This window comes from Pleurodeles waltl, chromosome 6 (genome assembly GCF_031143425.1).
Source record: "Pleurodeles waltl isolate 20211129_DDA chromosome 6, aPleWal1.hap1.20221129, whole genome shotgun sequence".
In the NCBI taxonomy this organism is placed as follows: domain Eukaryota; kingdom Metazoa; phylum Chordata; class Amphibia; order Caudata; family Salamandridae; genus Pleurodeles; species Pleurodeles waltl.
This window is the reverse complement of record NC_090445.1, coordinates 417,012,418-417,036,398: the sequence shown is the minus strand read 5'-3', so window position 1 is coordinate 417,036,398 and position 23,981 is coordinate 417,012,418. Positions and strand designations below refer to the sequence as shown.

Here is a 23,981-nt window from a genome sequence, read left to right as displayed (position 1 = left end):
TTCCAGGAGAGAACGTGAAGCGGCCTGAAGTATGAACGGTACACACATAGTAAGGCAGCGGGTAGTTTACTCAAGAGTGAAGCTCCTCCCATTGCCCAGCACAATCAAACACACGTAACTGTCAGTTGTGGAATCTAAGTTACCTGCACAAATAATGTAGCAGTACCTCATGTGGAATGCTTTAGAGCAATGCGGGGATGTTAAAATCCATGTGCTACACATATCCCCTTTCCTTATCGAGCAAAGTAAAACAACACACCAGTGGTGGCTGGTGAAGTTTAAGAGTGCTAGGGCTGGGGGTAGGGTATTGCCAGGCCATTGAGGGTTCACGTTAGGTGGCACAACATTTTTGGGGAGCTGTCACTGAACTTGACTGCACGAGGTTGTTAAACATGAAATTATGACTGATTCTCTCTCTTGTCATTTAAACCGCTGATGTGTTCTTCACCAATGTCCTCATTAATTTGTTCCCATAGCACTCAACCAAATACTGCCCAAAATCTGCACCAGGCTGACACAACCTTTGCGCAACCCACCACTCTCATCTGTTTTGACTAAGCACCATTCTGCCCTTCAGCCCCTTTCAATATCCTTCGCCTGCATGCACATACAAATGTCAGGGTCCAAACTTTCAGTGCAAAGTTGCCACTGAAGGTTCACGATGGGCCCTTATAGTCTCTGGGTGTTATCAATTCGAGGTGCTTTGTGGCTTCTTCCTTCTGATTTGCATGCCCTTTGCACTACATCAAAACTGCAGGAAAATACACAAAAAGGTAAAGTTAAAGCCTTAACATAAAGAAAGACAAATGGATACCCACTTACTGGCTGATTTGTACAAAGTGAAACCAGAGGACCTGGGTAAATCGTGGCTTCTCTGCTTACAGTGCATAATCTTAGGCAAATATTTTATTTTACCCAAACTCCTTTTTCATCCTTATAGTGCATGAAAGCACTTTCAAATAGGAGTTTGCAATAACAACTGTACAATAAGCTATTGTGATTGCTTTAATAGACTGTAATATTCCTCTGTAATAATGTGTGCCACATACAGAGTTTACACAACATGTGTCTCATAGTTCACTGATGTTTCTTGGTAAAAACTATTGCTTTAGATAGTTTGCGGCATTTTATAACCCCTTGCGCCACATTATGCCTGCACCAGGCATAATGTGTGCAAGGAGGGGGCATTCCCTGGTTAGGGGAGTCGAAAAAATGACGCAAAGAAATCTAAAAGATTTTTGCGGCAAAAGGAGGCACACCATTAGTTATAATGGGTCTCAAAGTGCTTTGCAGGATTAGTGTAAATTTTTTTACGCTAATCCTGCAAAGCGCCAAACTAGCGTCAACCATTTTGATGCTAGTTCCCTAACTACTACCATGGTGGGCTGTATGTCAAATATGGCGCACACATGATGGCATTAGGATGGCACTAAGGGGCACAAGAAAAGTGGCACTGCATTGGATGCAGGACAACTTTATTAAATCAGGCCCTACATCTTTCAAAATAGCCATTACTTCTGTGGTGGCAAAGTGAATCCAACTAGTGGGTCACACCAGTTCTCTTTAAGAAAATCATTCTATTTTTTCAGATCTGAACTGCACTCCATTACTACTGCTATTTGTGTAAGATGTTTTTTCATGGTAAAACATATCCATAAAAAACCATACACACTACCTCCAACTCCAGCCCTGTTAAAAAGCCATTAAAGCTACTAGAAATTTGAGCTTACCATAATTAACCTGTTGTGACATAACTCATGTCCAATTTCTCAAAATAAACCAGACCAAAGAAGAAATTTTTGGGACATTCCAGCAGTTGATAGTCCCTTACTCTTTTGAGAATATCATCTTCGGCATAAGCATTTACCCAGTCAACCTCATAAACCCGCACTGTATATCACCCAGCACCACTGCCACCAAATAAACAATCTCACTTCTTCAGCTTTCTTTCATCTGTGATTGCATCCTGTATATAAAACCATCTTTAAACAGCTAATATGTCAGCCTTTTAAGTATGACGATGGTAGTCACTTGTGCTTGCTGGCATGCAGGCAAGGATTTGGACTTGTAGAATATCTTTACTTAACAATTAACAAGGCCTCTCACCAGTGATTTTTTTTATCCCCGAAGTAGCTCTCAACATAAGCATAGGAGCCACTAGTGGTAAACAAAAGTCTTACTCTGCCAAATAAATGTAGACTGTTCACCCTAACTACTTATAGAGAATCTAGTGCCAGATGTAGCAAAGGTTTTTACCCATTCTGTGTCTATGGGAAAAAGTGTTTGTACATATGGCCCCTAGTGTGCAAAAGGACAAACAATATTATCCAACTGCAGTGCAATATAAACTGAGGTCTTTTGGAACTAGTGGTAAACAGCAGTCTCCACCCCCAATACTGTCCCATAACCACAGGTTGTCTGATGCCACTGCTCTCAGCTTAGACAAATCAATGTTTGAGAGGCAGGAGGTCCAAGTTGGTTTCAAGAGGGAACTCCTAGAAAGCACAACAGAATCAAAAGGAGGATTGGAAGGAGAGTGGCAAGGTCAGAGAAGAAATACTGGATAATGACATGATGAAATGCAGTTTCAGCTGCAAATGACCGTTCTCTCCCTCTTCCCCCAAAAGCCCCAGGGCTTTCGTTGAGTTTTAAAGTGACTTACCATATTCAAAAACCGAGTTGTCCATAAAGGGCATGGGCTCCACTGAGTTATCTTATTCAAATTGCAACATGGCTATTCTTGATGTGAACTCAGGTAACTACAGAAGTATGAGTATGTGAAGGGTGCCTGAAGGGTGCTTTGGCCTCTCCCCAACCCATTTACTACATGAACTTTAAAAATCAAAGGTATTGCAAAGTAGTCTTATGGATGACTCTGGATTCAAGGGGTCAAACACACATTTATAGGTCAGTGTATGATGCATTGTATATGCTCGTGTTGGCTTCCCTCTCTTGGACAATTGTCCTGTGGGATAGAGGCAGCTCTTGGCTGACTTTCAGTAGCACTCCATCAGCAGGCTTGGTAGGGCAGAATGTGCAAGACTTGGGTCACATCATGTCCCTCATTTAGGTCACGGTGGTTTGCCACCAAGACACAAGGGCTTTGAAGGTCCCACCTACACCGGTCCAGCAGAGGGTGTCCTGCTAAATTTAAAGTTCAGTGCCAATGTGGTGGGAATGTTTTGCCAAAAGTGTTCTCGGTCACTAGTATTTTTCTCAAAGTAACATCCTCCATGCTCTGGCTGTTTTCTAAGGACATTGTTGCATTTTTTCCGGCTTGTGAAAACCATGTGGGCCTTCTGAGGCCATGAACTGGTATTCCTGCGATGGCTAGCCTGTTGGCAAGGTGGTTCCTACTATACGCCTGCAGATGGTGCTTCCATATGAGGTAGGGAAAAAAATGGTGGGCTAGTGGCAAACTCACTGGTTTTTAGCAGGTTTTCCTCACAACCCACCTGTAAATCAGGCCCTAAGTGTGGTGGAGTAAAACGTTTTCAGAAACATAGTCAACAACATTTCAACAATGCTGTGGAAGCTGCCAGTTTTCCCAGGAGGGACAGAAGCTGAAGAAAGAAGGGTCCAGTCATCAGCTTAAGAAAGAGAATGAGGTCAAGATGCCTAGACCAAGCCCAGGTAAGGTGGGTCTGCGTGAGGTGAAAAAGGTCACAGAAAATGATTCTGCCCTCGAGTCTCCATAGAAGAGGGACACACCAGTCTCTCTTTGGAGGTAGTAATGATGTTAGGTGTTTGGAGGAAGGCACTAAGAGGCTTATTTACAAGCCCCTGGCGCCACCATATGTCACTTTTTATATGGGAACAAGTGACACACCAGCGATGCGAAGGTCTTGTAAATAAGCCCCTAGAATTCTCCTAGTAGTGCCTTCAAGCACCCAGGACTACCTCTGCTCATCACATCTGAATGGCAAGATGGTAAAACAGCCATCATTCTTTGCAATTCATGAGGGAGTATGAGCATGACTGACCACAGGTGTAAGGTCCACAACGGAGTCGAATAATTTTTGAGTGCTGCAAGGGGACCCGTTTGTCACTACTCCATTGGAGAATTGCAGCTTTGAGTCACAGTGACAAGAATACTGAATGCTGTATCAGTGATGCCTCAAGTTGTAGGATGCTGCTCGTTTTGCAATGGTGGCTTTATGCTCAGCAAGGGGTGCTGCAGGTTGTGCAATGGTTACTGTGTGCATTGATCATTGGGTGTAGCATACTTAATTATGGGCGATGCTCGAAAGAGGGGAGGGGTCAGAAAGCTTTGGCTTAAACATTTCCTTCAGGCCTGTTTTGTTGTCTTCATTTAGTTTAAGTGACATGCTGCATTGGCTGTCATTTCTAATTCAATGCGAGCATCAGTGGTTTACAATCCTCTTTATCTGTGTTTCGAACAGATTTTACAAACGTCCCAGTAAGAATAGCCACTGACAGCACAGATGAGAGCCAAAATGAAGAAATAACGAGTTCTGAGGGCTCCAGGTATGACTTGTGATTTCTTCCTCCATGAAAAGGTCTATGTGGACATCCCCAGTATTCTGTACAGATATGGGCTCATCTCCTGTCATGTCTAGTATGTGTCTCTCACCCATCTTGCTCAGAATATGCACATTTCTTTCTATCAAAGTCTGCACATCACCTTCTATCCTGTGCAAATTGTGCATATGGCTCTCTATCTTGTGTAAAGTAAGCACATCTCCGTCTATCCTGTACATAATTCGCTCATCTCTCTAGCTAGGAAACTGGCTTGCAGGAGAAGTGTGGGGGGGAGGGGTGTTACATGTTGAAACAACACTTCAGCGCTTCGAGCTCGATGATGCAAGCCGAATTATATTTGGAGAAGCAAGCAGCAGCAAGTCTCTACATTGTCGCAAGATAAAGTGCAAACAATTACTGAAACTAGAAGAAGCTTATGATAAGGGAAAATGAATATTAAATGAAATGTTTGAAGAAAGTCTGTGGGTATGGCCAATTACCCATGGTGCTTCAAGGGTTTAATTGAAATCTTTCGTAGTGATTTAGGGTTGGGTGGGCAGGCTGGCAAATTGCCATTGATTTTGCAGCAACTAACTCTGTCGTACCTTCGGCAGCTTTGTCAACCAATTTAAAGTCACCTATAATAACATTTTATAACAAGCATTGGCAAAACCAATAGGTTTCAACTTTTTGACTACTGCTTTGCCAAGGCGTTTTGCAGATGATGTGCCGCATCCGCAAAAATAAATGCTTTTTGCTAATGTTGTGTAGCATAAAAATGAGATGCAATAACATGAACGTGTTCATTATGGAGTACACATTATGACACTGCTGGTGACCATGACAATATGTATATGCATGCATGTGTGATGACATATGCTCATGCATGCATCATCAAGTATGTATGCGCATACAAGACAATGCAGGCCCCATTTTATCTATTTGGTTTACCATTCCAAAATGGTAGATGCCTCTTGGAACAGTAAATAAAATGAATGAAAAGAAATTGCTCCTGAAAGGGCTGGGGACCAACGGACGAGTGGTCAAGAGAGAAATCAATGCGGCTGTAGGAGAAGTGCAAAGGGAGCAAAGGAGGAGCTTGAGAGAGAGGCATGGGGAGGGGAGAAGTCTTTCAAAAATCAAAAAATATTAACAAGCTGAGGTAGAGTGAAGGTTTGAGCAACCTGGGGTGCCCTTGGGACGGCCACACACATGAGAGAGCTAGAAATCACATGAACTCTCAAGGAGTGCTTTAAGGAAAAGTAGTGCTCTGAATGTGAGAAGGGCAAATATAAAAGTCCTCCATTCAGAAGAATAGTAAGGAAATGATGCCCCAGGTGGGGGATAAACACAAGAACAGGATGGAAAGCAATAGAGTAAAAAGCAAGCAAATTAGAGTGGAAAAAAGCCAAGCAATGGTAAGCAATATAAGCCAACTGTACGTTTTTGCCATGGTCTCCAAGAGGTCTTTCAACTGCAGAGAACTAAAAAGAGAATGGTGTTGGAAAAAGGGGAGCCTTCAATATAGTCCACCTTTTGTTCCTATGAAAAAATACCCAGCAGAACACAGAGGAAAGAGATATCAGAGGGTTGTGGTTCAGGTGAAGAAGGAGCACATTGGAAAGAAAGGTTTGGCAAAAGGAAGATACAGGTGGGTGGTGGATGTGGGAATGAAGTATATACAGTAAAAGGAGGGGGGGCAGGAAGAAGCAAAGCAAGGCAAACTAGAGGAAGCCAGAAGCACTGGGCTGAGAGGGCAAGAGTTGTAAGATTGTCCCTCAGGCTGTTCAATAAAAACACGTAAGTGGAGGCTAAAGATACACCCAAATGGTCATTAGCGTTAGGTGACAGATGAATACTCCATGGGGCTGACCACGGTATAATTGAAAAAATGTCGCTAGGCAAAGGCTGGAAGAGGTTGAAGAAACCCAATACCTGAAAGAGGTGGACCCAAAACCCTCTCAATGTATATTGCAAGCAAAAGGTCTGTTTTTATAGCTGCACTGCTGCACTGCAGCTACAAAACACAGGCATTAAAGTGGGTTCAAAAACACTCCTGTTTAATCTTGCATTATGTTTGGATCTTAATATCCCCTTTAGTTGGGTAGTTGAGGAAAGTCCATATGATACTACAGGCATGAAATTCTGTCTTTGGCAACTAGACCTTTTGGGCCTGATTTAAGAAAAGTGCCACTTTTCTTGCGTCCCTTAGCCCTCCCCTAACACCACCATGTGAGCGCTGTATCTAAGATATGGCACATCATGGTGGTAGTTAGGGAACTAGCGTCAAAAATTTTGAGACTAGAAATCAAATAAAAAATTTTGACGCTAATCCTGCAAAGCCCATTGAGGCCCATTGTAAACAATGGTATGTCTCATTTTAACGCCTGCATTAAAAGTGCCGAATAAAATGACGCAAAGAAATCTCTTAGATTTTTTTGTGCCATTTTTCACCCCCTAACGGGGGAACACCCCCTTTGCATACATGGCAGAGGCATAATGTAGTGCAATTGGTTACATAGTGGCGCAATGCATGTATTGCACCACTGTGTGAATTTGGCACGGCGATTTTGGCATCATTGGGCCACATTAGCATAAAACACAATTACGCTAATGTGGCACAAGGAGGCGCTAGGGGCTCTTAAATCTGCCCCTTTGTGTGCAGGCTTACACTTTCTTCATTAGGCATGAAGGTCTTGGCAACATGTGGGTCATGTTTTGGGATTTCTTGCCCAATTTCCTGTTGAGTATTCTAGTTGGCTGTATCAAAGTTCCTGAATGTTTGATTGTTTGCAGTCATTCTGGCAGGGGCACAGCTATCATTAGTGCAGCATGTGCAATGGCACCAGGGCCCAGAAGTGTGGTTTAAGGTTAAGTGTGTGTTTTGCTGTATTTATGATAATCTGTTGCAGATGGGGAGAGAAAAGATGAGGAGACCTTAGATGGGGTTCCCGCTGATCTTTTTAAATCAGAAATTGATCTTTGGGGTCCGCTAGTTACAAATGTTTTGAATAGTGTGGTAAACAGTAACGTGCCCCTTTCATGGAAATCGGCCATTATTGTTCCTATCTTTAAAAAAGGTAATAGACAAGATCCTTCCTGTTACAGACCAATCTCTCTTATTGATTCGACGGCAAAGATTTTAGGTAGAGTGATCTTGTCCCGGTTAGAAGACTGGGTGTCCGAGGCCCATATTTTATCCCCTATTCAATTTGGTTTTAGACCTGGTGTAGGCACAGTTGAGCAAGTTTTAAACTTGCAGCTGATACTCAGCAAATATGTGACAGTCAAAAAAGAGTCTATTCACATGGCTTTCATTGATCTAACCAGTGCCTTTGATATGGTTAATAGGTCAAAGTTATGGCAAATTTTGGAAGCCTTAGGCTGCGATCCGCCTCTTTTGGAGCTTATTAAACGCCTACACACAGACCTAACAATTTCTGTTCAGGTCGGCTCACATGGGCAGAGAACCTCCCCCATCCCGTCAACTAGGGGCGTAAGGCAGGGATGTATCTTAGCCCCTTTTCTCTTTCTGATTTATATAAATGGGCTCTATGATTCACTTTTAAAACATGCAAAGGACATACCGAAGATGGGTCAGAGACACCTCCCAGTTTTATTATACGCTGACGATGCAGTTTTAATTGCCCGTACTGCAAACGGTTTACAGGGACTACTGGATGTATTTTACGATTTTATGCTGAATCTGGATCTGAAAGTAAATTACACAAAGACTTTTGTTATGACTTGTGGCCCACGCAACACTAAGTCTAAACTATTTTCTATGGGAGGGCACACTCTTAATAAGGTCAAAGAATTTTGTTATCTAGGCATGTACATGAGTTCTTCTTTGTCCTGGAAGACACACATTAATTTTAAGCTCCTACAGTTGATAAGGAACAATGAAGCAATTTTTCGCTTTTCAAATAAACTAGGTCACAGACCCCCTGCTCAGTTGAAAACTCTTTATAATTCCAAATGCACTGCATCAGTCCTTTATGGGGCAGGCGTCTGGGGCTTTAATAAAATACCGTCTCTTCAGAGTGTAGAAAATAAATTCCTGCGCAGATTATTGTTGGTTCCAAAATGCACCGCAAACATAATCTGCCATGAAGAACTGGGTCAGTGCTTTTTGGAGGACAGGGTCTTTATGGCTCCCCTACTGCTGTGGATCAAATGTTGGTCAAATCCTATGGCAAGTTTGGTCCAAGACTGTATCACTGATTGTCTTCAATTGGAATACTCAAATAGGATTCCCTGGCTTATGTTTCTGCAAAACTCCTTTGAGAACCTAGGGCTTAGATATATGTTTGATGATCCCCATCTATTAACCACAAACTCTAGGTCTGTTTTGAAGTCTACCTATTCCAAGCACATATCAGAGCTGAGATTTTATAGTTCCCTGAAATTGAAATCTTTTGATTCTTATTCTCGGATTGTGACTGTTCCATGCCTTGAACCCTATTTGTCTTGGTTTTCAAGTTTTAAAATAATTTCCTTTTTAACACTTTTTAGACTTAATCTAATTCATTTTAAGGTAGCTTTCCCTGAACCATGTTTCTGGAAAAAGGATTTACCGCTTTGTCCCTGTGACTCCAAATCAACCCAGAGCACTTTGCACTTTTTTCTTTTTTGCCCTTTATATGCTGCACCTAGAGGGACCTTTATTTTACCCACGTTACGTCTTTTTAGACCTATTCATTATAAGGAAGCCCTGCTATACCTTCAGAGGTTGCCTAATATCCAAATTTGTCACCATGTATTAGACTTTGTCACAGCTTCTTTACGCATTAGGAAAAGGCCTATTCCTTTTTAAATATTTTATGTACGTATAGTATATCCTTTTAACGCCAACATTTGTACTTTTCTGACTTTGTGATTTTTAATCATGTCTAGTATATCTATCTATGTATGTCAAGGGGTTTCAGTGTGGATGTTCATCTGGTGCTTCCAGTAATGGTTTTTAAGCTTTATTTTACTATTTATAGATTGTGAAATGTGTCTTGGTTTGTACTTTTATGGCAATTGCCGAATAAAGTTATTTGACTGACTGACCTTAGAGAAAAAATCTTTGCTTTGTTTTAGTGTCACTCTCCTGCTCCTACTTCAGGTACAACATCTGGCATTAGTGGTATTCTTGTTCTCAAAGTAGAAGCTTTTGTCTCCTATCACCACCGTATTTGGACTTGATTTCTGAGATGCATCACCGTAAAACAAAGGTGGTATCCTTCATAGTGTTTTCAGAGTAGATAGGTTTTCTTTTCTCCAGAAGGAGAATATCTATGAGTGAGGCTCAACCGTGTGGACATGGATGTGGCAACAGAGTGTGATAGGAGGCCACACACATCAAGTAAAAAAAATGTATGATAAAAAAGTTGTCATCCTGGCCTGTATCAATTACAGACTTGAGGGGAATCATACACCAAACTGGACTGTTATATATTCCAAATGAGTTTCTGATGTCCAATGTTAGCTACCCACCTATGATCATATAGGTGAAATGGTGCAATACCTGATTTTTCTCTGCCATCGTGTAAAGAGGGATTGCTGCTTCAGCTTCAATCCAAATATGTGCTCTCCATGAGCAAGGGGCAGAAAGGGGGCAATATTCCTGATACAGTCTTCCAGATATTACTCTTGTAACCAGATACAGGCCCAGGAAGATACAGAAAGCAGTAGACAAGGACAACAAACAAACACACCGAAGCAATAATATCACCAGTCCCAAATTTGAGTTGCCCATCTTTGTGTGAAGGGACTTCTTACGATACACTTTTATTAAACCTCACCGAGGTAAAAGATACAGTTAGCATGGGGAGTAAAAAAATACACACAGTTTTTCGCCCAAAATAAGCAAGACTGGGTAATTTCCTAACTTACTTTTAGTATTGTGCTGATGGATGTGCCACTGCAGCTAAGCTGATCTTATCACATCCCGGGGATGAAGATCAAATAGTGTACTGTTCACTGTCTCTATGAACAGTAAGGATGTGCAGGTGACCCATTAAGTAACAACAATGCATTCCCAGGCTGTGGCAAATGTTATGCTCCCTGGCGAATTAGAAAGTTAAGTGTTTGTTTCGAATTAGCAAAATAACGTAATCCCCAGAGACTGATTGTGTGATGTGCTTTGTCAGTCCAAATTAGTCTGGGAGAGCAAGGAGAGTGGGGGATATGATAAAGGAAAAAGTGCATGGGAGAGAGCAGGAAAACACATACACTCTCATGGTGTTGCGGAATAGCATGAAAAGAAAGCAGTTTCCTAAAAGTGAGCAGTGAAAGAATACAAGCTAGCCAATCAAAATATTTTAAAGAAGCTATGCTTCATGGAAACGACAAACGCAAGAATGGATGGCAAGCCATCAAAGAAGCAGCAAGCAAATTAGACTGACAACAAAGGCAGCCAATGATAAGCAATAGTTGGGCTCGCTGTGAGTTCACGATAGGCCTTTTAAAAGCAGACAGCTTGCACTAACTGGTAGGCTCGTCCTAAAAAGGACCCATAAGGGTTGTATAAAGTGATACTAAATTTAGGATTTGTCACCCAGATTACAGTTTTTAGAAGATGCTTGACTTGACTCACAAAGACAAGAAAGATTTAAATATGCAAATCAAATTGCTGCTCAAACGCCTACACGGTGGAGCCACCAGACGCATGGCCAGCCTAACGAATAAACCTGTGACCCCACTCCCCGACCAGGATCCAATTCAAGGTGATTTGTCCCACCGGTTAGAACAATACACAGGCCTTCCTCACCCCTGTACGATGAACGCCCCCGTTCCATACCTTACCAATGCCAAAAAGACAATAGCTGGCCTTTGCAAACCCTGAAACTCTGGATCATCCTTTCAATCCACACCAGTACCCAAACCACCATCATCTACTGTAGGGAAACCTTCCTTTCCCCTCCTCCATACATTGAATCCACTAGTAGATACCTGGGAAGATGGTGCATGAATGAAGTCTTGACATGGTGAGTGACATGTAGCCCTCCTCCTGATAAGTGACAGAGGGCTTCAGTATCTAGAAAGTGGGATGATGCATGCATGCATTACTATTCAGGCTGTTTCCGGCTTGGTCCTGAAAGCATTGAAGCAGCCTGGATAGTTCCTCTCACTGCATACTTTGCTCTTGTGTAGCTGGTCTCTTTCTTGTTTTGTTTTATTCCAGCTTATCAGATCTGTACATTATACTGATTGCTGTGGGCGTGGGCGTCCTGTTCCTTCTCACCGCTATCACACTCTTCTATGTACTATGGGCCCGGAAACGGAAGAATGAGAGAGTCATCGGTGAGTGCCTAGTAGATGTTTCTAGAACTATAACACTGTCCACTGACAGAGGCAAGTATGCTAATGTACGGACTTTCAGTCGTCCTATGTCGATGTCTGTGGCAATGCTACAGAATTAATTTCCTTTCAAAGCTCGGTCTTCGCTCTTGTACAACGATTACTTCTGTACCTGTGTGTGTGTCTTTGTACTGTGTTTAGAAATAACTTACGGTTATGCAGTTTTCAGGCAACAATTAAAATGTCTAGGCAACACTGGTGATTAATGTTTCTGCTGGAGAGAAATTATTTTTGTCTAGTGGCAGTTCTGACATCATAAAGTAGCAATATAATAATATACCTGCTCCAAAGAACCTGTACCATGCCGATCACAGAACTGTGGGCATGATTTACACACAGTGCAGCACCATTTTCCTTGTGCCCCTTAGCGCCCCCTAATGCCACCATGTGTGCACCGTATCTAAGATACGGTGTACCATGGCAGTAGTTAGGGAACTAGCATCAAAATTGTTGATGCTAGTTCGGAGCTTTGCAGGATTAGCATCAAAAACATTTACGCTAATCCTGCAAAGCCCATTGAGGCCCATTGTAAACAATGGTGTGCCTCCTTTTAGTGCCTGCTCTGCGCAGGCGTTAAAAGTGCCCAAAACAATTCAGCAAAGAAAAATCTTTTATATTTCTTTGCACCATTTTTTCAGCCCCCCTTTGCATGCATAATGCCTGGTGCAGGCATAATGTAGCGCATAGGGTTACAAAGTGGCACAATGTAAGCATTGTGCCACTTTGTAAACTTGGCGCAGTGATTTTGGCCTCATTGGGCCACGGTAGTGTAAAATAAATTACACAAATGTGGCGCAAGGAGGCGCTAGGGGCTCTTAAATCAGCCCCTGCATTTTATATTTATGTATTCAGAGGGTTACTGCTTTTATCAGAGATCCTTTTGTAAGTTCCAGGTCATAAATTAGAACCCTAATGAGCACAGTGATCTATGAACTGTCATCGAAGAACTGCATGAAAACTGCAAGGGTCAGGATTGGAACTTTTTTGTTTGCCCCTAGTCTTTCGTTATCCTAATATTGCTAAAAAGGGTTAGTTTGGTTAGAAATACATTCTTCTAAATAAAGCCAACCCCATCCACTGTGGTACGTTTTTCTCCAGACCAAAGTCTCTTAAAATATTCTTATGGTATGGATAACAGGAGTTTCCTACTCTGTGTAATCCTCATTGTTTTATGTAACATTTCATATAGACCGATCCACATACGCATCTGTATAATGTGTTGGTGATCTAAAGTGCTCTAGCACCCTACACTTGAATGAGTAGCTCTATAAAACAATGAAATGCATGTGAGAGAAGGGCAATGGGGAGATGAGGGGCACTGTTGGAGGGTGGTAGTGAGGGAATCCATGGAGTAGGAGGTCATTGGGGGGAGGGGGTCGCCAAAAAACATTGTTGCACTGCGCGCCACCAGAGCTTAAGTCAGCCCTGCACACAATCCCGTTCTTTTGTGCACGGGAAGCCACACCAGCAACCTCCTACCCTCTGTGCACTGTTAAAACATTGCAAGACTGCACTGGTTTTACTCTTAAGGTATCTCGGCCATATTTATGTGGTAGACCAGTTGTTTCTAGGTCATTTGGGCTTAGCCCTAAGAAAGTAATATAAACCCTTGGACTAGTGTTCACAATACTCATGGGGCTTCCAACACGTTGCACGAGGTGTGCCCTAACTACACCAACAGGGCAGTCTTACACATCAACCATCAAGACAAACCACTCACCTGCCCTCAGTCCCGGTACAGAATCCACAAAGTGGCCTGAAAATGGTGGCTGGGAAAAATGGTAATATAGGTGTGATCTGCTATTTATGCTCTACCTATTGTTCCTCCAGTACCCAGACGTTATAGTACACTCTCAAGAACATTAAAGTGTCTGCAGCCTCCCCATGCCCCCTTCTATTTTCTTCATACCTCAGAAGAATTTAAATGTCTGCATCACATCATCTCTCGATTCTTTTCTTAGAGTATAGGAATATCTCTTTTGTTTCTTGCATCGTCCCTCTCTGCTTCCTGTAGACCTACGGCAGTTATAAGCACTGTCTCCTTGTGATACTGAATCATCTATAAAGTCCATCACCTTTGTGGCTCAACAGTGCTTTATAAATGGCCCACTTTAAGAGATTCTTAACAAGTAATTTACCGAATGTGTTTGTTTCTATGTGGTTTAAACTTCAATATTATGCTTATCTCGTTTGCAGATAGCAGTGATGCACACAGCAGTCCAGGCCAGGAGGCCTTCATGGTAAGATGGGAAGCTGGGAATTTGAGGACAAACTTCAAATGGTATTGAGGAAGGTTACAGAAGCATGGTGAGGATGGCATAGGAAACACCTAGTGACCCGCTGAGCAACTATAAGTAACGTACCACTAAATCACTAAATAGTTTACATACTTAATAATATACTGCAACAATAGATATTAGAAATAGAAACAAAAGGGAAAGCTTAGCAATAGAGCAGCATTTATATTGTTTACTGATTGTTCCAAAAGATAATTCATCTGAGCTGACCAAAGATCTTTCTTCTTCCCAGAGGTGCTCACCTCATTGATGCCCACAAAGGGTCAGCATAAAAATGTGGCCATGCGTTGTGTAAATATGACTACAGATGATGGCAGGGACTTCAGTGGTGGTCGGTGGCACATACCTGCAGTCCTAGGAAAGTAGCACTGCTCACTGATGTTGCCAGGTCACCTGGAGAGCAGAGAACCCCTTAAGAATTCCCATGTCGACCACTATCCACCACACCCTATCTCCCAGAGCTCTACCTCTCCCCCACTACCTGACTCTTCCCTGTAAACCTCACTGAAGTACTTTCACCCTCTCCCCTGTAACCCCCACTCTTCTTTCCGCTCTTTCCCTTCATCTGGACTGCTCGATGTAACACCACCATATTGTTCAGCTCTCCGTTGCTTTACAGCTAAGCCTGCACAATATAAATGAAATGCATACTGACTTAGATGGTGCAAGAGAATAAGGAGATTCAGGCAAGGTCCTACTCATGTCAATAACTAATGTAAATGATAAAAATGTACATTTACTACACCCAGTGATTTAGTAAGTCCTCAGCTTAACAGTCAGCCTGTTCTCACCTGTACATCCAACTCTTTGTCTGGAGCCATGGGAAAAAAGAAACTCTTGTCTATCGCTGCAGGTGGATGAGGAGCGCAAAGGAAGAGGAGAGACTGAAGGATGGGTTGAGGGTGTGCCTGTCCCACATGATGGGGGCAGATTTGAGGCATGAACCTGTCTTCATGTATGCAGTTACATCAGAAATACCCAAGAAGTCACCATCCAGTACACAACTGACTGAAGGGGAACTTCTGGTCTGGACTCCAGAGATATTTTACAACACTGTCCAGGCCCCTGTGGAATACACATGGTACAGAATCCTTGAAGCTAGGTTCCAGGGTCTGCAGCAACAAACAGTAATATGCATCTCCACCGAATGTTAGAAACTCATTGGCCCTGTAACCAAACTGCACCAGGGGTTACTGGAAGAATTGTGATCACACAGTTCACCTACCACCACCAATCAACAGTGTTTACAAGCTTTTCAGAGACATTGAAACCATTTTTTAAAATTTTATTTTATTGCATTTGTGTAGCGATGCATACAGTTATCATGTAACATAACGAGAACACGTATAAACCACATGTATGCAATTTACACCAACTTACAATTTCGAAAATGAGGGGAGGGGTTGCAGGCAAAGCATATGCATGGCATTACACAATAAATGCAGTTTGACGATCGTTGACTTACCATATCTGTACATCAGCGATCTCCAACATGCACGCTCATCCCAGTCTATCTCTGGTGCGTTAGTATGCAGTCAGGGGCACTGCTCGTCTAGTGCCCCAATTCAAGCAGAGTTATGGCTCGTTATGTGGAAAAGGCTGTACACAGGCAGCCACCGCCTGCAACAGGGTGTCAGGACTGTGCAGTAAAGTGATTAATGGGGTGCAAAGGTCTGTTAGGATTAAATCCCATTGTGATGCAAGTGGGTATTTTTGTAGACCTAGTGTATCTTCACGACAAAGAGCTGTACCCTCCGCTCTTGCCCAGCCAGTTAACGATTGTACCCACGCCTCATCTGTTGGCGGATCAGGGGATCGCCATTTACGAGTTATGAGGTGTTTAGCCAGTAATAAGCCCAGATCCAGAAAACGGGACGTGACTTTCGCTTTTTGTCCACAAGGAACAATCCTAAAATGCATGCTTCCCATGTCTGTGGTATAGTGGCCCACACAGTGTGCTAAGCAGTTCAGAACTGCGGTCCAGTAGCGATGTAGATTGGTGCTAAGGAACAATGTCCCTAGTAAGGTAACAACACCTTCGATAGCAGCAGTGTGCTAGGTTCAGTAGTAAAGGCTCTGGTGTGGGAGCTTTGGTAAAAGGGTGGAATAAATTGAGCAGTTTATAACGTGACCATGCTGGCAGGTTGGTAGCAGTATCCGATAGGTGTCGGGATGAGAACCAGCGAGCTACCCTTTGTAGCTTGGCAGCTAGATAACAGTGCTCTAGGTTAAGCAGTGACAACCCACCCAGGGTCATTGGGCGATATAGTTTAGGAAGGGCCACTCTACAGCAGGAGGTATTCCAGATGAAGTTGCGTATATCTTGCTCCAAGGAGGGAAAAAAGGAGGCTGGGATGTATAGTGTCAAACTCACAAAGTGATATAACAGACGGGGTAGGATTATCATTTTAACAAGGGCCACCCTGCCCATCACTGTCAGTGGCAACGTCTTCCAGAACGTCATCTGGTTGCGCAGAGCTGCTGTGGCATGCGTTAAATTCCCATCAAACAGATCAGTGTTAGTATGATATACTTGAATGTCAAGATATCTGAATGTATCCTGCTGCCACACCAGTCCAGGGGCAACAGAGATAGGGCCTAGATCAGTTATGGTGGGTGATAACAGGAAAACACAGAATTTAGCCCAGTTGACTTGTAGGCCGGAGACCTTCGCATGCGTATCAAATAGGGGTATTATATCCCTGGTGAAGTCCGCTAGGTCCCTGATGTACATCAGAAGGTCAGCCGCATATAGAGACACTGTGTGGATCCCATCCCCCTGAGGAATTCCCTGCCTTCCAGAGTGCGACCGCCAGGAGCTTCATCGCTGGGGCAAAGAGTAAAGGTGATAAAGGACACCCCTGTCACGTACCTCTTCCAATCGGTGATGACACATGGGGCCATATGTACGAACACATTTTCCCATTGACACAGAATGGGGAAAACCCTTTGCTACATCTGGCCCATGGTGTCCAAACTTGGTCCGGGCTGTTGGGAGTGTGTATCATAACCTCACTAGTTGGAGAAAACGAGAGCCTAACCAATATTTTGGTAGGTCTTTAAAAAGAAAAGACCATTCCAATGAGTCAAACGCCTTCTCTAGGTCTATCAGGAGGCAAACCACTTGTGGCCAGTGAAATGGGACATATCGCAGTATACGGAAAAAACGGCATATGTTAAGAGATGTTGTGTGACCTGGTACAAAACCGTTCTAATCTTCATGTACCAATACAGGCACCAGTGGGGTCAGTCACATTGCAACAATTTTGGCTAGTATCTTATAGTCCGTGTTTAAGAGCGCTAACAGTCTATGCGAGTGTAGATTAGTAGGGTCTTTATGCGGCTTTAGTAGGGAAACCAATGTCGCCTCCCAAAGTGTAGGGTGGAAACGTGCTAGGTTTAGGGCTTCCTCATTTAATTTAAGCAATTGGGGTGCAAGTTGAGTAGAGTATGCTTTATAGAATTCAGCTGGCAGCCCATCAGGGCCAGGTGTTTTGCCATTAGCAAGTGAGCGGATGGCATCTTGTATTTCAGGGAGCGTTATAGGGCCCTCTAGTTCCGAACATTAGTTGGCTGTGATTTGAGGTAGAGAAAATTCAGTGAGGAACAGGTCAATATCACCTGATACGGGGGCAAGGCAGAATTATATAATGACACATAATGTGGGTGGAATGCATCGTAAATTGCACCCTGTGCATATAACAGAGTGCCAGACTGTGAGTGGATGGACATAATTAGGTTTGGTGAATTCTCTTGGTGTATTAACCAGGCAAGTAGAGACCCCACTGTATCCTCCTTTGTATGTGTGTTAGCTGAGTGTGCAGCATAATTTAAGCATCTCAATCTTTCAAGAAGTTCTGAGTGAATTTTATGCTTGGCCTGTAACTGTGTTATAGCATTGGGATTCCGTGCTACTTCTGATTCATAGTGTAATAGCTGCCGTTTCACAGCAAACACCTCCATATCCAGCTGTTTGTGCATGCCCCTGCTGAGCCCCAGGCAGTGACCATGCAACGCAACTTTAAATGCATCCCATTCCGCTGAACAGGATGAGGCTGTACCTTCGTTAAGTTCAAAATAGTTGGTGATCTGTTGTTCGGTCAATTCACGGAATGCTGGGTCCTCCAGCGCCGCAGGCTGTAGTCCCACGTGGGAACAGGAGGTTGGGCAGTCTCCCCCAATCAAGTTGGAGGTACTGGGGGTTGTGGTCGGAGTGAGTACGCCCCAGATAGTCCGTCTGGGATCAAACTGGCCATACAAAGTAGCCCATCAAGGCAGACATGCAAGTCATGAGGGGGCCGAGTAAAATGAGCACACTCTGGTGGTAGTGTTATAAAGGCGCCAGATGGCTGTCGGTCGCCAGTGGCGCAGCCAGGTTGCCAGAAAATGAGCATTTGAAGTGGCGGTAGTGTGTACCAGGGTTGGAAAGGATCTCTCTAGATGTGTATCCAATACACAATTAAAATCCCTACCAATTAGCCAAGGAACATCGCTCCACCGTGCAAGTAATCCATTGAGTGTGAGCAGAAAGGGAGTCTGATCTACAAAGGGGGCATATATGTTGCCAATAAGAATGTGGCGGCCACTTAATCTTCCTCTACTGAATACATAGCGGCCATCGGCATCTATAACATGCTCCACCAGTTCGAATGGGACTCCGGGTCGGACCATATCAACACCCTGTGCATATGAGGAGTAGTTTGTGGAGTATACCTTCCCACGCCATCTTCTTCTAAGTGCGTCTGCCTCTGACCTTGTCAGGTGGGACTCCTGTAGTAGGGCAATATGAGCATTGCGGCGCTTCAGATAGGAGTATACAGCACACCTGCGTGCTGAGTTGTGCATGCCGCAGATACTCCATGTCAATACATTTGTGTGAGCCATGTGGAAAAGTTTTAGTGTATGTAGGTGCTGTAAACAGTATATGCCTATCTGTTAATGCCAACAGTGCATTCAGAGGATCATGTCGATGTGTGATAATTATTGTCATGAGCTGCCTAGTGGGGAATGGGTTATGTGAGAGGTGGTAGTGAACAATATACTGTAGCAACAGCACAGCAAATACCATAAGAGTAGCACACTAAAACACGTGGCCACCCAAACCAGACAGCGTCAAGAAAGATAGAAAAAAAGCTGGCCTTACAGCAGGGGTAGGCAGACGCGTAATTGCATAATTCTACACATAAACAGCAGCTGCAATTGCGTGGAGGTAGACTACATCAGATGAAGGTGTCTGCCGTCTGTGGGGCTATGTCCAGAAGGATGTGCGAGCTTTGCACAGAGGGCCATGTAGTAATGGAGCTCTCCTCATCTGATAGAGAGTCCAGGGTGTTCTGGCTGGAGCAGTGCCCTGAGTCCGCGAGCCCGGCCACTTGTTGTAAGGCATTGCGCCGCTCCACGATTCTCTGTTCCGGGTGTGGGACAGCAGAGGGGCCTCTCCCTGTTTCTGAACGCAGCCTTCGCTGTCCCCGGTGATTGCGCTGAGACTTCCCCTCTCCTACTTTCTCCGCCTTCATAAGATGGTTGGCACGGACATCAGAGCCTTCGAGCCAGGTCCAGGCTTCTTCTGGGGTGGTGAAGAAGTGTGTGGTGTTATGTGCCAGTACAGAGAGTAGCCAAGTCCCAACTCTCACAATCGTTGAGTCACTGCCAGAAAGGCATTGCGTTGTTTCTGTACAGCAATTGTGTAATCTGGAAAGAATATCACTTAGGCATTGTCCACCTGTATGTCAGCAAGTGAGCTCGAGAGACATTGAAAGCATAGTGCTAGCCTTTCTTCTTCCCATGAACCATTGCTTTGAGCAACACTCTAAGATATAGTGCACAAGATAACTATTATCAATGCCTAACAATAAATGAGTGAATGAATGCATGAATGAATGAAAACACTTTATAATGCAGGTGCCACCAGCATTAGGGCTGTTGGTGCAGATACCTTCATAATATAATTAACCCTCTGTTCTCTTTTGATTGCAGAACGGGACACCAGCAGAAAATAATTCTGGAACCATTTCCCATGAACTAAACAGCCAAGAGATTAAATATGCTACCCTCACTCTTCATGCACGACGTGACCAGGAGGAGGCCACATACAGTAACCTGGGGTTTGAGTGCAAACAGCCAGTATCTGATGGAAGGTACAACTCCGAGAATGTGGAATATGCCAGCATCAATCTACAAGCGCTGCAAGGGAATGGTGATGCTTTGTAATAATGCCATGGGCAGGAGCTGGAGGGAAGACTGATACCAGGACAGAGCCGGCAAGAATGTGGACTCCTGGGGCAGAAGCCAGCAAGAGTATAGAACCCAGTATGGACACCGGGGACAGTATGGTTATTTATTTCTAGTAGGTGTGGGTGGGGTCATAGTACAGGAAGGTTCACAGATGATAATGTCAGCTACCGAGAGGTGTAACAGGAGCGAGGGGCTGGAATATAATGACTAGAGATAGCAATATTGTTTTGTGTCAGACAACTTGTTACTACCTGTTAATTGGATGACCCAGTTCTGAAGGTAGATCTGCTACGTCTTGTTTATAATGTGCATATCCAAACATTGATTCGTATGTTTTCGTCATTACTGCTACTTAAATAAAATTGTTGGTTGTTTCATTAACTAAAGATTGAGTTTCAACACTTTTTTCTTTAACCAGCTACGGTTTTGTATCACTGTCCTAGAATATTGAACGCCTGTCCCTGTCATGGAAGCAGGTCAAGGACTGGTTGATAGCTATGCTACTCTCAGTTAGCTACTTCTCCAAGCCCTAAAAGGCCATGATAGAGAAACTGATTGCATGTACTGTTAAGTTTACCATGCTAACCTATGTCATTTCATTTGCCTTTGTTAACCATTGTCACACAAATTGTGCCATTATGATTTTGCCTCATTCTCAGGCTTGACAACTCTAAGCGAGGATATATAAGCATTGAACTAGAAGTTTAAAGGGCACATTTAAGAGCCCCTTTTGCCATTCCAACACTACATTAGCGTCATTGTTTGGTGTTAATGTGCCGTCAGAAGGCCAAAAACACTGCACCATATTTACAAAGTGGCACAATGCACCACTTTGTAGCCCTTTTTGATCCATTATGCCTGTGCCAAGCATATTGTATGCAAAGGGGGTGTTCCCCTATTAGGGAAGCCAAAAAAATGGCGCAAGAATATCTAGGAGATTTCGTTGCACCATTTGTTTTGCCACTTTTAACCCCTGCTCAGAGCAGTCATTCATTGGTTACAATGGGCCTCTGGGTGCTTAGCAGGATTAGCGTCAACATTTTTTACGCTAATCCTGCAAAGCGCTGGACTAGCATACATTTTTTTGATGCTAGTCCCCTAAGTACTGCCATGGTGTGGCGTATTTAAAATGCGGTGCAAACATGGTGGCATTAAAGGGGGTGCTAAGGAGCGCAAGAAAAATGGCACTCCACTTTGTGCAGAGCCACTTTTCTTAAATATGCCCCTAACTGTCTTTTCTGGAGGTCATTGGCACATTTCTCATGACAGCGCTGTACACCTACAATGTAACTGCTTCGGGGCTTGTTCACATTTGCCCCAATGGTGCTTGTATGCAAAAGTCTTAAACAATCCCTATACTGGTGAGAGAGTCAGCATTAGATGCTGAATGCGATCATGGGTAAACCTTTGTCACTTTAATCTAACACTTTTCATAATTCGCTTAATAAATGTGCTCAGATTTCAAGTAGGCGGGCAGGAAGATTTTACTTCAACAATCTTCGAGGACAAAACTTTTCACTTTGGTCTGGTCTGTTATTACACTTGAAATTAAAACAGACACGCTGGATAGTGCATTAAAGTCTAACACCTGTTTAATGCAAAAATTGGAAGCAAGAAAATGTGAAAGGTAGAAACCTACAGATAGGCACTAACGAGCAGGTCCTGGGCTCTTCTCTTTGGAAGAACACAAGAAAACCTTGGAATACAGTTGGGGCTGGCTGAGGTTTTGCTGGCAGAAACCTAGCCGTACTCCACGTTTGACGGGGGCGGGGAAACCGCAGGTTTAGTGGAATGGTTTATCCGCTGTTTTATGGCTGATGCATCATTCCGCCAAACTCTAATGATCCTTTTAAGTAAGTTTCCTCTTCCCTTTACTACATGTAAGCAAACTCTTTAGTCCAGTATTCAAGCTACTGTTTCCACCAAACATTTCCCTGTTTCAAAAACACCCTTTGCAAGATACCTAACTCATCATAAACAAGTGATGTACAGAATAGATGAGAGGTAGCCTGTAATATTGCCATTTTGTGTTTCTTCTCTAAATAGATAGATAGATAGATAGATAGATAGATAGATAGATAGATAGATCTGTATAGTTACGATTCAGGCCTGCTTTCTATTGAGAATGATTTTCTAGTTTGCCTCAAACTGCTGACTCCATCAATAACTTGCTTCACAGTTGGCACTCAGTCAGCTTAATCAGGGATGGCCCAGCATGTCAATTTCGGTGCAGATATGTGGACGGGAAAATGGTTAAAGGGAGGTCTGGGGCTTGACAAACGATGTATTTTCCGATTGTAGCTCCAATTGAAAATGTTGCTCATGTCTGCAGCAAAACGTGCTAAACGAATGTACACGAGACCTGGCATGCAAGTAGACCTTTATGCAGGAAGTATGCTTTTGTTTGTTAGGTGAACATCTATTCGGTAGCTTTTGAGAAATAAACACATACAGTGGTTCTGTCTGAAAGGGTTAACATGTATTCCTCTGTTGTTTAAAGGTATGATTCAAAGATGTGCAGCTCTGGTAACTCACATTTGAGTTTTTTGACAAACATAATTGGCTAGTTAAGGTCTCTCAGTAGATTTTTTTTCTCCTGCTGATGCTTAAAATGCTGCCTTTTTCATGCATTGCAAAATGCTGTGAGACTTGCTACGAAGTCCCATCCACTTATATCTCGTTGCCCACCTCGAAGATTCTTCTAGAAGCCGCCCTTCATTTTTTGTGCTAATTTACATGCAGTGTTTTCACGTGTCCAATCTCTGCGAGTGATGTTCTCGAACAGTGCACAAATGAGACGAATAAACTATCAATAAAAAGTTGCATCTAGGTTTAACTCATTTGACAGCTCACGATAGGACCAGACACACAGGAGATGTAAAGAATATAGAATATGACGTAGACATGATAATAAGGAAGAATGAAAAACATTAAAACAAATACCAGTTTGTACTGTTTATGGCCAATCAGCACAATGCCTGTGAATGTTGAAATGTCATTCCTCACTGCTTTCTTCAAAACAGAATCTATACCTACCCCTGCCACCACAACAAAGAGAACAAGGGTGCAATAACTCTTGTGCCCACTTTGCACTGCCTTTGTTTCGGAAATGCCTGTCCTTGGGGATTACGCTTCTAATCGTATATCTGAAGTAGAGACACCTAACTCCCGGAATTAAACACTGTGGTTTGCATGCAGCACATGCAGTTGTTGAGGTGACTCAGCTACTTCTCTGTCTTCAGTATGTTCTCTGCTACCTCAAGTTAGCTCTAGATGTAGATTTCAGTGGAGTTTATCCATTATTATAGGTTAAAAGCTGACACAGGACAGCCAAGGTACTACTAGGTCATCTCCAGTCTAGCTTCTAAACTATTTAACTTTAACTTCTCAACAATGTCACATGTAAACAATGTAAGCAGATAACAGGAGATAGATGCACCTAATCCTTTTTTGCATTCACATTGTAAAGCAAACTCACTCACTCTCTGATAGCTGGACAGCTTGGTTTCAGGTGAGCATTCTTGAAACATTCATTTCACAAGTCCCAGAATGCAGGGCTACACATTAAACTTGTGTAATTCAAAATTGTAGAAGTTTAACAACATTCTATGCTGTTGGCAG

At 43.2% G+C, this 23,981-nt stretch overlaps 1 protein-coding gene across 1 annotated transcript in view; it reads left to right on the top strand.

Annotated features, from left to right (window-relative positions):
- Positions 1-20,746, top strand: part of LOC138299814 (CMRF35-like molecule 2) — an 87,783-nt gene extending 67,037 nt beyond the window's left edge. Inside the window, exons 3-6 of the mRNA XM_069238399.1 lie at positions 4,404-4,488; positions 11,654-11,772; positions 14,026-14,069; positions 20,103-20,746. Coding sequence (XP_069094500.1) covers positions 4,404-4,488; positions 11,654-11,772; positions 14,026-14,069; positions 20,103-20,336 — 482 coding nt within the window. The 3' untranslated portion in view covers positions 20,337-20,746. The remainder of the gene's footprint in view (positions 1-4,403; positions 4,489-11,653; positions 11,773-14,025; positions 14,070-20,102) is intronic.
- Positions 20,747-23,981: the final 3,235 nt, after the last annotated feature.